General features: G+C 33.7%; 1 protein-coding gene across 1 annotated transcript; it reads left to right on the forward strand.

Annotated features, from left to right (window-relative positions):
- The first annotated feature begins 10,964 nt into the window (after positions 1 to 10,964).
- On the forward strand, positions 10,965 to 12,546 carry LOC113350335 (protein BIG GRAIN 1-like A). Its single transcript, XM_026594446.1, has one exon. The coding sequence runs from the start codon at positions 11,123 to 11,125 to the stop codon at positions 12,410 to 12,412; it is 1,290 nt and encodes a 429-aa protein (XP_026450231.1). The 5' UTR covers positions 10,965 to 11,122; the 3' UTR covers positions 12,413 to 12,546.
- The last annotated feature ends 538 nt before the right edge of the window (positions 12,547 to 13,084 follow it).

Below are 13,084 nucleotides of genomic sequence, written 5' to 3' on the forward strand. Positions count from 1 at the left end.
ATATAATCATCCATAGAAATATAGACTAATATTGAAGATTAGTCCAAGTAAAACAAATGAAAAAGATTGAAAAAAAATATTAGAAAGCGGAAGCAGGATCTCCCCGCTCTGATACCATAATAAATTATGGGTATCGAAAATTCATAGATCGGAAAACAGAAATCAAAAAAGACAATGTTTAAAGTGGTACGGCACTAACGCCTACGTCCACTGATAGAACCCCGAAGGGTGAATTTGATTGATCTCCAGAGTCTGATAATTCTGGGATAACTTTACATTTACAATCACGCTCTTATTTATAGTGTGATATGACTAAACCTAAGAAGATAATATCTTAACTAAAATATCTTGACTAGGTAAATATTTAGGAAAATATAAAGATTACATTTAATAATTTTGATCTTGTAATCTGTAATTATCTTCTAATATCTTCTCTTCATGGACATTGCACGGACACCTCGGTATCTTCTCTTCACGTACGGTTACCTTGATATCTTGTATATGAGGAATATATTTCAACACACTCTTGTGCAATCAAACCAATGGATGAGGGGTTCAATCACTCAGTGGATAACAAATGGAGACGTCCCAACGGCCCCATATCCACACCAAAGATATTGGGCATGTAGACAAAATCCTATATTATTTGTTCCACAGGTGGCCTGAGAATATTCACGACCTCAGGTTTATCATTCCTTCACTATTCCAGATGTAGTTGATGATATTATGATTTTTGTTTTTCTCTAATAGATGGTGGTTAGATGATGATGATGTGAGCGTTTTAACAAACAATACAGACTGTTTTTGGACTTAGGAAGTGATATAATGATAAACGAAGTTCCTCTCGGGGCAAAAAAAAAAGAACCGAAGTCCCCTTCTGCCATTTGGGGTGTTCATACTTCCGGATTCACTTTTCATCAATCACGAGACACCTGCCCTTATCCAAATCTCACCACGAACTCCCCAGCTGGCATGTTAAAACTAGAGTTCATGCTGTCTTATTCGCTGTGGAGAGATAAATTTCCGGATGAACGAAGAAATTTCTGATAAGTTCCACAAATGATGAAATATTAAACACGTGGATAGACGAACAAATTGATTTAATCTCAACTAAGTCCTTTGATAGCCTTGCATCTGGGATTTTTTCGCGACAACCATCTCCAAAGGGGAAGCGATAGAAATGTCACAGGTCTTGGTGAACTGACCCAAGAATACGCAAGGGTAAAACATAAGTCAATTGTACAAGTCTGATGAGTGATGAGCCTAATCCTAGCAGGCTAGCAGCAGCCAACTGCCGCCAGTCAAGAAACAAGTTGAGGCACACCATGTAAGAATTTTCTAATCTTAGCTAATTCCTTCTGTACAAGTCATACAGAGACTCTAAATTGGGGTTTAAATAAGGTGGTGGGAGATGTTTTCACGTGGTAAAGATAATGAATTAGGGCACAAAACAATTAAGATCAGATCATCACCAGTAGTACGTACAATCAAAAAATATATATACTGATCTTAATTTGGAAACCATTATTAAAAAAATTAAAGTTTGGGCCTATATCAACTTTTAATTGTCTGTTTGTCCCCATACCCACGTGCATATGCGGTTCCACTACTTTCCTTTCAAAAGTTCTTCTTCCTCTTCATCTTAATGGCTTATTAGCTTGTAGCCTTGTATAGGTTGTTACTGCACGGGGTAGTACCAAAAATTATTAAAATTAGAGGTTGGGGGGCTAAGAAGACAAGTGATCACAGCTAGAATTTGATTTGCATTGCTAGGTTGGTTCCCAACATAAAATATAGATATATGTTGGGTTTCTTTCTCATTCACATGAAATTTGTGTACTATCAACTCGGAAACGGGAGGTCCATGGCCAAAGTGGTTTGACATTCATCGGTTGCAAGTCGAGAGTTTTGATCCTTCTTGATGGCCACTCTTACCGCGCATATTCTTTAACTCGGTCAGGTATGAATGGTAATGACCATGCTCTCTCGGCGGAGTCGGCCCAATTGCACTCCTGTCCGGCTGGCTCTAAAGCCTAGTCAAAGCCCAACAGAAAATTTATTGCTATTTACAAGCATAATTTTGTTTTTTTGCAATCCCTAAAAAATTTTTGCAACCTCAAAGTAAATTTTTGCACCCCACTTCAGAATTCTTGGCTCCGCCCCTGCATGCTCTTAACCTGCCCCGAGGATTAATCAAGCGTTCAAAGAGACTTGGATGCCCTTGCGTGTCATGGAAAAAAAATGCAATGAAAATGATTTACAACTACATAATCAACCATTTAGATGGTGAACTTGGAACAATGTATAGGTTAGGGTGCATTTATATGCCTAAAATATTCAAATATATAGGTCATAACAAGCAGTGGCTGGATCAATAGGGGGGCTAACTTTTCTTGTGAACAAAGTTAGACTGCAACTAAAGGAATGTTCTTTGTGATACATTTCTTGTGTTTTGCAACCGATATTGGTCCCATATGAACGGAAAAAACAATCAAGAAAAGGGTGTAATGTCTTATTCCCACTTTAAAATTACACAAAATTGGTCAAAAAGACCAAAACAGAAAATTCATGAGTGAAATAGATTCTTAGCTATAGATACTGTTTATATAGCCAAAAATTAGAAAAATATTGTTCATTTAGCCAAAATGGATATTTGACCCAAGAAAATTAAAAAAAAAATATATCAATCACCTAAAATACCCATTGAACCTTTAAACTAAGTTTTTTATAGCAAACAAATTTGTCCCACGTACAAATTTAATCTTACATCAATATCCCAAAATCTTTGAGTATTTGAGCGGCACCAACAATACCAAATCTGAAAGAAAAAAAATATATGTGTGAAAAAAGAGTACTACTGCTAAATTACTAAATTAAAGGTAGAAAACATGGCAATATGGTGATGGATTTAAATTCAGTTTGCAAAAAATGTGATCGTATTGCTAAAACTATGATAAAATATGACGAAACCAGGTTTCATCCTAGATTAAACATGTGTGAAACGAAATCCAACCTAATGCAAAACTGGATGAAAACTAGTTTCAGCTAGTTTAAGCATGAGTGAAACCAAATTCAACCTAATCTACGATCAAATGAAAACCAGTTTCATCCTAGGTTAAACATGGGTGAAACCAGTTTCATCTTAGTCCAACCATAGGCTAAGGAAAATTCAATACAATTTATAACATAACGAAATCATTATCAACCTAGTTTTAAACATATGACAACCACGACAAGAGATAAATAAAAGAGAATATTTTGCTTTATTTAGCCACTGCAAATTGATAGTCATTTTGATTGCATAGCTTGGTGCATGTGTGTTAGGCCTACTACTGCAACGTTCTGGAAAAAAAAATTCAATGCATATATATACTAAATGCCAGACAGGGGATCGATTATATGTACATTTAATTACTAGTCAAGCATTCGTCAAAATGAATGTATATTTTTTTTTATAGATGACAATGCAAAATTGCAGCTGGATAACCATATTCAAATCAATCTAAAACATGATGAAAACTGATTTCATCTTAGTTTAAACATGAGCGAAATCAAATTCGAATCAATCTAAAACAGGATGAAACCAGTTTCATCCTGGTTTAAAAATGGTTAAAACCAAATGCATCCCAAACTTAAACATGAATGAAATCAATATCATCCTATATAAACGTGGATTAAACCAAATTACATTCAATCTACAAGATGGAACTGGTTTCATCCAAGTTTAATCATTCGTGCAACCAAATATTCAACTCAATCCAAAAACAAAATCAACTAATTAATAATTCAATTAGCAAACCAATGGTTGCACAGGTAGATCAACAACTAGAATTATGTGAAACCAAACCAAATTCAATCGATTTTAAACTATTTTACACAGGTCAATTTATGTCGTTCATAAAATTTAATCAAAAAGAAAACTAGGGTTAAGAAACTTACATGTTCTGTGATTTTCAAGATGTTGATGATTCAAAAACTAATTCAAATCTTCTCCTTATGAAATTAATGATGAAATTAGGGCACGAGATGTTTTTAACGGTGGTGGAATCAGATTGAAATATGTTGGTGTTGATATTTGTGGTGGTGAAAGTGAAATCTTAGCCATCATACCCATCACGTCGACCACCATCTTCTCTGCCCATCAAATCTCTCAATTCTCGATCTCACGGAAGTAACAGCAGCCATGACTGAAACGATGGTGGTGGAGAAACAGAAGATCGAGAACAGAAGAAGAAAGAATGGAAATGGTGGAGATCTGGATAGGGAGATCGATATATCCAGAGAGGAAGAAGAAAGGTATGGGTAATTGGGTCAGTTTCAATTAAAAAGATTTTTCTGTTTATTTGACCCAGGCTGAATCCTGTCTTTTTGGCCCAGAAAAACTTACAATTTTGGCTATATAGCCCATTTTCTAGAACTTGGAACAATGTATATAGGTTAGGGTGCATTTATATGCCTAAAATATTCAAATATATAGGTCATAACAAGCAGTGGCTGGATCAATAGGGGGGCTAACTTTTCTTGTGAACAAAGTTAGACTTCAACTAAAGGAATGTTCTTTGTGATACATTTCTTGTGTTTTGCAACCGATATTGGTCCCATATGAACGGAAAAAACAATCAAGAAAAGGGTGTAATGTCTTATTCCCACTTTAAAAATAGCATTAAATTAGTAAAAGCTCATATACATATGAACCAAATTAGCTCATCCAAAAGCATGAGATTACCCTATACGGCTAATAGGCCAACATTATTTGTTTTGAAAATAGTGGCAACAGTACTAGTACTTGGCATATATAAAGCACTTTAGAGTTGGTAACTAACTAAAGGAATTCAAAATTTAATTAATGAAGAACCTTTGTTTATATTTGAAGTGAAGATGGCGGTAATGAAAAGGAAAGAGGCCCATGTGAAGAAGAAGAAAAGAGGAAATTCATTCAATTAGTTGGTTAGACTCATTACACCAACTAATTTGGATTAGCTGCTTAATTAGAGTCTATAGACAGGGAGATGCACAACATGCCAATGCAACAACCACTCCCCACACGCGCATGCTTTTCTTTTCGTTTTGTTAATTAGTTTTTTTTTTCTTTCTTCTCGCTAGCTAACTTTCTTTTGATGTGCTACGTTGTTGCACTGTGCACATGCACACATGCGCATTCCGTTCTGTCCAGTCCACTTTCTTTTTATCCTCTATGTAGAGATTTTAGTATCTTGTTTGCATCAATTCTTAGGCTATTGGTATAGTGAAGCTTGAAGATAAAAGAAAAGAAGGAAAAAAAATGAACATTCTACTACACGGGACAAACGAAGGAATTTTATAAAAATATATGTACACACACGTAGGTTTTGGAAAACAATTTGCAAGTGACAGCAACCGGCGGAGTAGCTCAATCACTGCTGCACGACCTATCTTTTGTGGCGAATTTAAATATCTGTAGTAAACTGCTACTGCGGCCTCCTATTAGCAATGTTGCTATATATCTAGTAAACTGATTTCCCATTAGGAGTGATGTATGGAATTTCGTTCTTGTCAAAATGTATTAGCTAGCAGAACTGATATGTCTTTGTCTCTATAGATATCTTTGTCGGAGAATTTTAACAAATTATAGTGTATGTTTAGTAGGAGCCACGAGTGCAATGATTAGTGAATAAGAGTAAGAATCTTAAGCTAGCTACCCCTATTATTATTGTTATATTCTCCTTTACCAAACTCTAAACCCCATGTAAATGCTGTGGTGAGGTGCGGTTAGACATAGTGCAGATACTATACTTCTTTTGAATAATTAAATATCGTTTTAGCATCTTTTTAAATTTATTTTTTGAATATATTATTGGAAGTTTGAATCGATTTGAAGGTCTGATTGAAATATTTACTGGTACAGTTCATCTGAGAAGGTACTGTTATATGCATCATATTGTTTCTTACCTGCTCCCACCTTCTTGGGCTAGGTATGCAATTGTAAAGAGTTGCGGACACCGATGTGCAAGGATAAAAAGTGCCGGATGGTTTGGTTATATAATGACATAATTGTTACATTGTTATAGAGATTATAAAATTCCATGGGTCGAGTATAAACATTCTTTTGATACAATTGTTTTCAATACAGCCACATATGACACGACATGCGATATTATGAGGCCTACTATTATGTGAATAGAAGGAGTCTCATTTAGGAAATATGAAGAAAAGAAATGTAGTTGTTTTCTACCATTCAGAAGGGTATACCGTATACGTTCACAATCTCAAAAAAAATATAGTATCTTGAAGAGTCAAATATGGTCAAATAATTGAAAGCCTTAATCTTCGTATTTTTAATGACGAATTGGCGCAAAGGGTTAAGTCAAATCATCACTAAAGCAATTGTAATTGAGCCATGATTGCTTTTGAGAAAGTGAAAATTGTTGTCATGTGTGGATTGGGTTGGTGGTAAAAAATCCTTGTCATTGCACTTACACTAGTAGGTCTTTCACAAATCCTATAGTTTTTTGCGAAAATGCTACTCTAGATGTACACTAGAATTCTGTCTCTACCCTTTGGACAAACCTTAGTAATCCAAACTTTGCAAACTGTTTGTGGTTATAGTTAAAAAGCTAATCATTTTCATCCAATACATACAAAAAGATGTTTTTTTTCTTCTTGTTTTGATTATTACTCATGGTCTACTTTGGAACCATTGGATGCTTTCGGATCCAGTTGTTTACCAACCAGAACAATTCGATGATTAGGGATAAAAGAGAATATTACCTCTGCCTTTGCTACTATTAAGCATAAAATGTTTGCAACTTGCAAGTAAATACATTTATGTATAGAAATTAAAAACGAACAAATTTCTATTCCATGAATCCGTATCTTGAACACTGAATCTTGAACACGTCTCAGATTATTCGGGAACGTTCTAAGAACAAATTGATAATCAAATCCTCGGCGGGTAAATTAAATAACCTGTCTAGAAAAATTGTACACTCCTAATAGAAAAACAAAAGAACAGCAAGAAAATATGAGAGGAAAAAAGATGAGATTATGTGGGTCAAGTAATCCCATTTAAACCCAAAGATTTTCCAAGCTAAAAGCAAAAGTATATGAGATATTATTTCACCATCTTTATCTCTTTGGCTTAATTTCTTCAAGACAAATCATACATATCAAGACCTCTTTTTACAAATTAAACACTAATTAAATCCAAAATCCAACAACGATTAGTAGACATAAACCAACTTTACGGCTACTAAATATAGTCGTTAAGTTGGTTTATGTCTACTAAACCCCACATTTAGATTAAATCTTGAACCTAGAAGTAGAAGACGTGTTCTTCGTCATCATTACTTAAATGGGTCCAAGAGATTTGACCAATGATATGGGGTGGCCGTTAGAGAAATAGGAAGGAACTAAGCAAGTTTAAAATGTGGGGTCTAGATTTCATTATGCTGTAAGATTCTACCTTTCTAGCTCTTATAGATGTAGGTTTATTGTATTGCATTACATAGGCTTTCATCAAAAGGGTATACAAGTAGAGAGAGATTGGACCATGGGAGTAAAGGGTGGGGCTTGGTCTTGACCGTAGGAATTGGTATCCTAGTGAATTAGTATCAATTTGGTGAAAAGGGTAAAACATTGTTATAGGGTTTACCAAATTTGATAAGAATTATCAATCCATTGAATCTAATGATAAAGACTGTTTTATTTTTATATGGAATTGGTAATTGTATGGGATTTAGTAACCCGGAAAAGATTCAAAAACAAAATATGGGAAAAAATAATGCTTGAACATGCACTTTGGTAAAATTAGTAGCCTAGAAGCCTGAATGTTGGACTTGTTGGAAATGTAGCCATTGTTGAATGTCAGACTTGTTGGAGGATCAAATAGTAGAAGGTTCAAAAAATGTCAACCAAGGTAACAGGAAAGAGATTTATTCTTTCTGAGTTAAAAAGAAAATAAAAATATGTCGAAAAACTTTGGTCAAAATATACATGAATAAATTTTGAAATGTTGGCGGCAAATGAATGTGACTACTCCGCTTATACATGTCCGCATATCAGCTATTAGTACTACCTAGAGGTGGCAACGAGCCGGGTTAGAGACATTTATGGATTAATGGATGTGACTAATCATTTTTCTCGGTGTTAAATCTGAAATTTTGGGATTTTCCGCATTGAAGATTGTAAAATTATAAATATTAGTTGTTATTGATGGTTAGATTAATTGGATATTGATGTTGTTTGAACTGATTTAGGGAAGATCAGTGAAGTTTTTTTCCTAAATCAATAACATTCAGAATTAAAGATTTTTTATGAAGATCTGGGTGGTCTGAAGATGAAATTGCAAGTTGTTCGTGCGTATTATTGAATATAAAATCAAAAGAATTGCTGATAATTTTTGCGATACATGGGAAATCGGTTCTAAATTCAATGAAACCCTAAATTTCACGAAATCAAATTGATTATACGGGTTGACTCATGGGTTTGGCGGATCAACCTGTTTATGAACGGGTTCTATAAATCTCAACCCTAACCCGGCCTGTTCAGTCGACGGGTTACGACGGGTCGGGTTTACATTTTCTGGGTTAGGGTCAACCCGCGGGTTCTGGCCCTAATCGCCAGTTTTAGTTCTACCCTATGAAGCACGGATACTGATACGGCGATACGGATACGGGAATATGGATACGGGGATTCGTCAATTTCCAAAAAATAAGGATACAGGATACGTAGTGACACATTTATTTATTAAAAATATTTAATTTAATAATTATTTATTTTATAAAAAAGAATCACTTAATATGTAAAAAATCATAAATACTTTTCTGAAAATTAAAAAAATAAATAGATAAAACCTATCTAACATCCTTCGCACCCATCAATCATCAATATTGTCTTCATCAAAGAGCACCGCTTCTAGTTCTGACTCGTCAAGTGAAAGATTTGCAACTTCAAATTCTCCCTCACCGTGTAGTGGATCAAATGCATCTCCACTGATATCCCACATTCTACTTTTTCATTTCGTATAATTTTACTTTTTCATGAAAGGAAGCGAAGATTAATATGAACAAATTTTGAAGGTGTCCCCAAGTATCCCCAAATATATGACACTGATAAGGCGTCCGATACGAATACCTCACCAATTTTGAAGTATCCGTGATTCATAGGTTCTACCCCAAGAGGAATGCGTAAATCTGCTTGATAGACCGAGGTGAAGATCTTTGCATTTCCTTTTTTCAACTGTGCTAAAGAGCAAAGAAAACCCTTGTAATTATGGCATCACTCCATGCCAATTAATTACAATAACCTCTTATTCTCCAATTATACTTAAAAAATTTTACACAAAATTGGTTAAAAAAACCAAAATCAACAATTCCTGGGTGAAAAGCACATATAGAATTTGATACTGTTTAAATGGACGAAATTGTAAAAATAGTCAGGATGTTTCATCCTATTTATTTTCAAATATTATAGTTTTTCTTATTTTTAATTTATATCAGGATGCATCCAGTTTCATCCTCACTTTTTTTTAAGTTTAAGTCAGGATGAATCCAGTTTCATTCTTGCTATTTTTTTGGTGTCCATTTCACCCATACTAATTTTTACTCGTACATTTGAACCACGTTTTAAAAATATTTAGACAATTGACCCAATTTCCGAAGATTTTATTGATACCAGTGCATCCTATCCAAATACATTTGTCAACCAAATTCTTTGAATTTTACGAAATTAATCCATAAGTGAAATTAATTTACCTTCTTCATGGACCACCATTAATGTTAGGGGTTGAGCATGCGTAATCGTTATGTGTATGATGAATACAGATATAGTACACGGTTTAGACAGCTCAAAAAGTATATACGAACCTTCACAGTTCATACCATTCTTCATCTTTTGATCCATTTTTCATTTCAATAATAAGTATACCGAATTAATAAAATCATTTAGTACCTTATCCCCTGTGTATAATACAACAATAATGTTATATTAATGACTTCCAAGATTATATCTCATTAATCCTGATACTATGAATTATTAATTGAATTTATCTTTTTGGAGTATAAATGTACAAACAAAAGTACACCCATGCATTTCTTCATTTAATTTCCTTAAATTTAAATGTTAATTATATGATTCAACAACCAACTATTCTCTTATTCTTATCTAAAATTCAATGTTTTATAGAATAATTAGAAATCATAATTTTTCAAAATAAAACAACAACTCCATCAGTGTAATAATCAAAATCGGCGTAATTTTGCTATAACTAGTTTATGTTTGTTTTTTTAGGATGCTGATAAATTTCGAATTTTATTCTCAGGTATAATTATAAAGGGATTTAACGATTTACTACAAAGAGACTCATATCAAGTTGGTTGAGTCAAAACATTTGGCTTGTCGGCATGTTTAATTCTGTTCTTCGGTTATGTCAGCTATCACAAACCCACATCCATTCCTACCGGAATGGGCATGATTTGAAATGTTTGAGATCAATAGACTAGCAAATACAATCCATATGCATCAATATCTCAAGATATCAAGTCCAAAGAGAGCGAACGAAAGTGATCTACAATAAATATCATCGGACGACATTGCACCTAGACTCTCCGGTACACATATTTCTTTTTGGAATGTGGCTCACCATAAATTAAATATAGTTGCCCACATTGAAATGGACACATTATGGTGCCATAAATTATGTAATGTAATGTTGCATTCTTCACCCACCATGTTTGCCTTAAATGCAAGGAACACACGATTAATTAGTGTGGGATTTACTACTAAAAATACTGTCAATTTATGATATAAGATATGCTTTCAAAATTTCAATTGAATCAAAGATTTTCTTAATCACAATTAAAGGATGTAAAATGGGGAATAAAATATACTCTAATAATATTTTAATTAAAGTGTATGACAAATAAGGTTATCCCTGTCATTCTTCTTTGCCAATTAGGACAATTTGCACGCTTGGGATGATTCATTTTCAGAGCCCTTAAAAAGGAGAGAAAGAACCACTCACTTCTGTTCATTCATTCCTAGACAGAGAAACCAAAATCACTGTTTCGGAGAAGAAAGAAATCTCTCATAATTCATTCTCTCTTTTTGCTCTGTTTTAGTTTTGTTCTCGTCTGGTTTTCTTTTGATGGATCAGTTAAAATGGGAGAAATCATTGAGAGAAACTAGTTACAGACATGAAAGATCAAAAAACCCATCATTCTCATCATCTTTGCTTGATGAAATCTATCGTTCTATTGATGAAGGAGATGATAATGGTGGTGGTGGAGGTGGTGGTGGTTTTATTAAACAAGGTGTAGAAGAAGTTATTTACAGAGAAAAAACCATGAAAAAGAAACAGAGTAGTGGTAATAACAGAGAAGAGTTAATTGAGAATTGGATGGAGAAAAGAATTATGAGTACTACTGAGAAAGTTGTACTAAGAAGGAATTCATTATCAGCAGATTTACAGAAGAATTATTCATCATCAAATGCGAGTCGGGTTTTCAATTCAAGTTCTTCTGATTCTTGTTATGGTAGTAGTGGTTTTTCATCTTCTGAAACTGATCAATCATCAATATACAGTTCATCTAGATCATCATCGATGAAACCTCCTTCTATTAAACCGATCCGAACGAGTTTTTCTTCCGAAGAGACGAAGAAAATTGCTTCTGTTCCTCCACAGCCAAAACCCACCAAGAAATCAAGAGCTCTGAAGATTTATGGAGATTTAAAGAAGGTAAAACAACCAATTTCTCCTGGTAGTAAAATTGCAAGTTTCTTAAATTCTCTGTTTACTAAAGAAAACTCGAAAAAACCAAAGTTTTCGAGTTCTCTCAATGGTGATGAATATCAAAATCATAATCGTCATGAAGATTCAAGAATATACAAATCTGGATATGGTTCTAACTCAACATGTTCTTCAGTTTCTTCATATTCAAGATCTTGTTTGAGTAAAAATAATTCGAATTCGAGTAATCGGATTAAAAGATCTGTCCGATTCTATCCTGTTAGTGTCATTGTTGATGAAGATTGTCGACCATGTGGACATAAATGTCTATATGAAACCGATGAACCAGGATTAATGGCGAAATTTCGTAAACCCAACAGTGATAACAAATCTTCTTCATTAATGAATATGGATGAAGATTTGAAGTTTCAGATAATGGAGAAGAACAGAAGAATTGAAGAAAAAGCTAGAGATCTTTTGAAAGGGTATCAGAAGAAGAAGAATGATTATGAAATGAAAGATTATCTCGACGAAGAGGATGATGATGATGATGATGATGATGCGGCTAGTGATGCTAGTTCTGATCTTTTTGAGCTTAGTAGTATAAATGGTGGATCAATTGATCAAAGGTATAGAGAAGAACTTCCTGTTTATGAAACTACTCATTTTCTTACTAATCGTGCCATTGCTAATGGCTTAATCCGGTGATTAATTAATTTAATTAATTACAAGGAAAAGAATCTTTTAAATTAAAATTAGGGAATTGGTTTGGGGATTTTAATTTTATAAGTTTTGTATTTATATCCAAAATTAATAATATCCTTTCCTTTGTGTTCATGTTCTTAATATTCTCAACTTTTTTGATAATATTGCACTAACCAAGAATTATCTTTCGACTTATGATCTATTAAACGGAAGTGTAATATTTTCTTGCAAAATTACTTTAAGTTTCGTGAATTTGCAACATGTTTAAAAAGGACGATTTAGTTGACAGTTTAGATTCGAGTTTTATTCAGGACGACAAATAGATTATGGTTATGATTTAAATGAATTACATATGATTTTTAGTTAGGAATATATATTTGTTAATCAAAGTACATTGTGGGGGGAGGAATTACAAGAACAAGAAGAATTTAGAAACCTTGATTTGTAAGCAAAATGAAGATTGGATGAAAAGCAAAGGGAGAATGGAATGAAGAGGAAGAAAAAAAGAAAGAATAAATGAGGGGAGAAAAAAATAAATAAAGATATGAATAAGAGATTAAAGTAATGGGAGGAGGGGGGAGAGTGATAGATAGATTTCATGAGATGAGAGAAAGGTAGTAAAGCATGGGAGGATTGGAATACCTTTTGCTTTCTCTGTTATTCATGATCGCAACA

Source organism: Papaver somniferum, chromosome 2 (genome assembly GCF_003573695.1).
Source record: "Papaver somniferum cultivar HN1 chromosome 2, ASM357369v1, whole genome shotgun sequence".
NCBI classification, from domain to species: domain Eukaryota; kingdom Viridiplantae; phylum Streptophyta; class Magnoliopsida; order Ranunculales; family Papaveraceae; genus Papaver; species Papaver somniferum.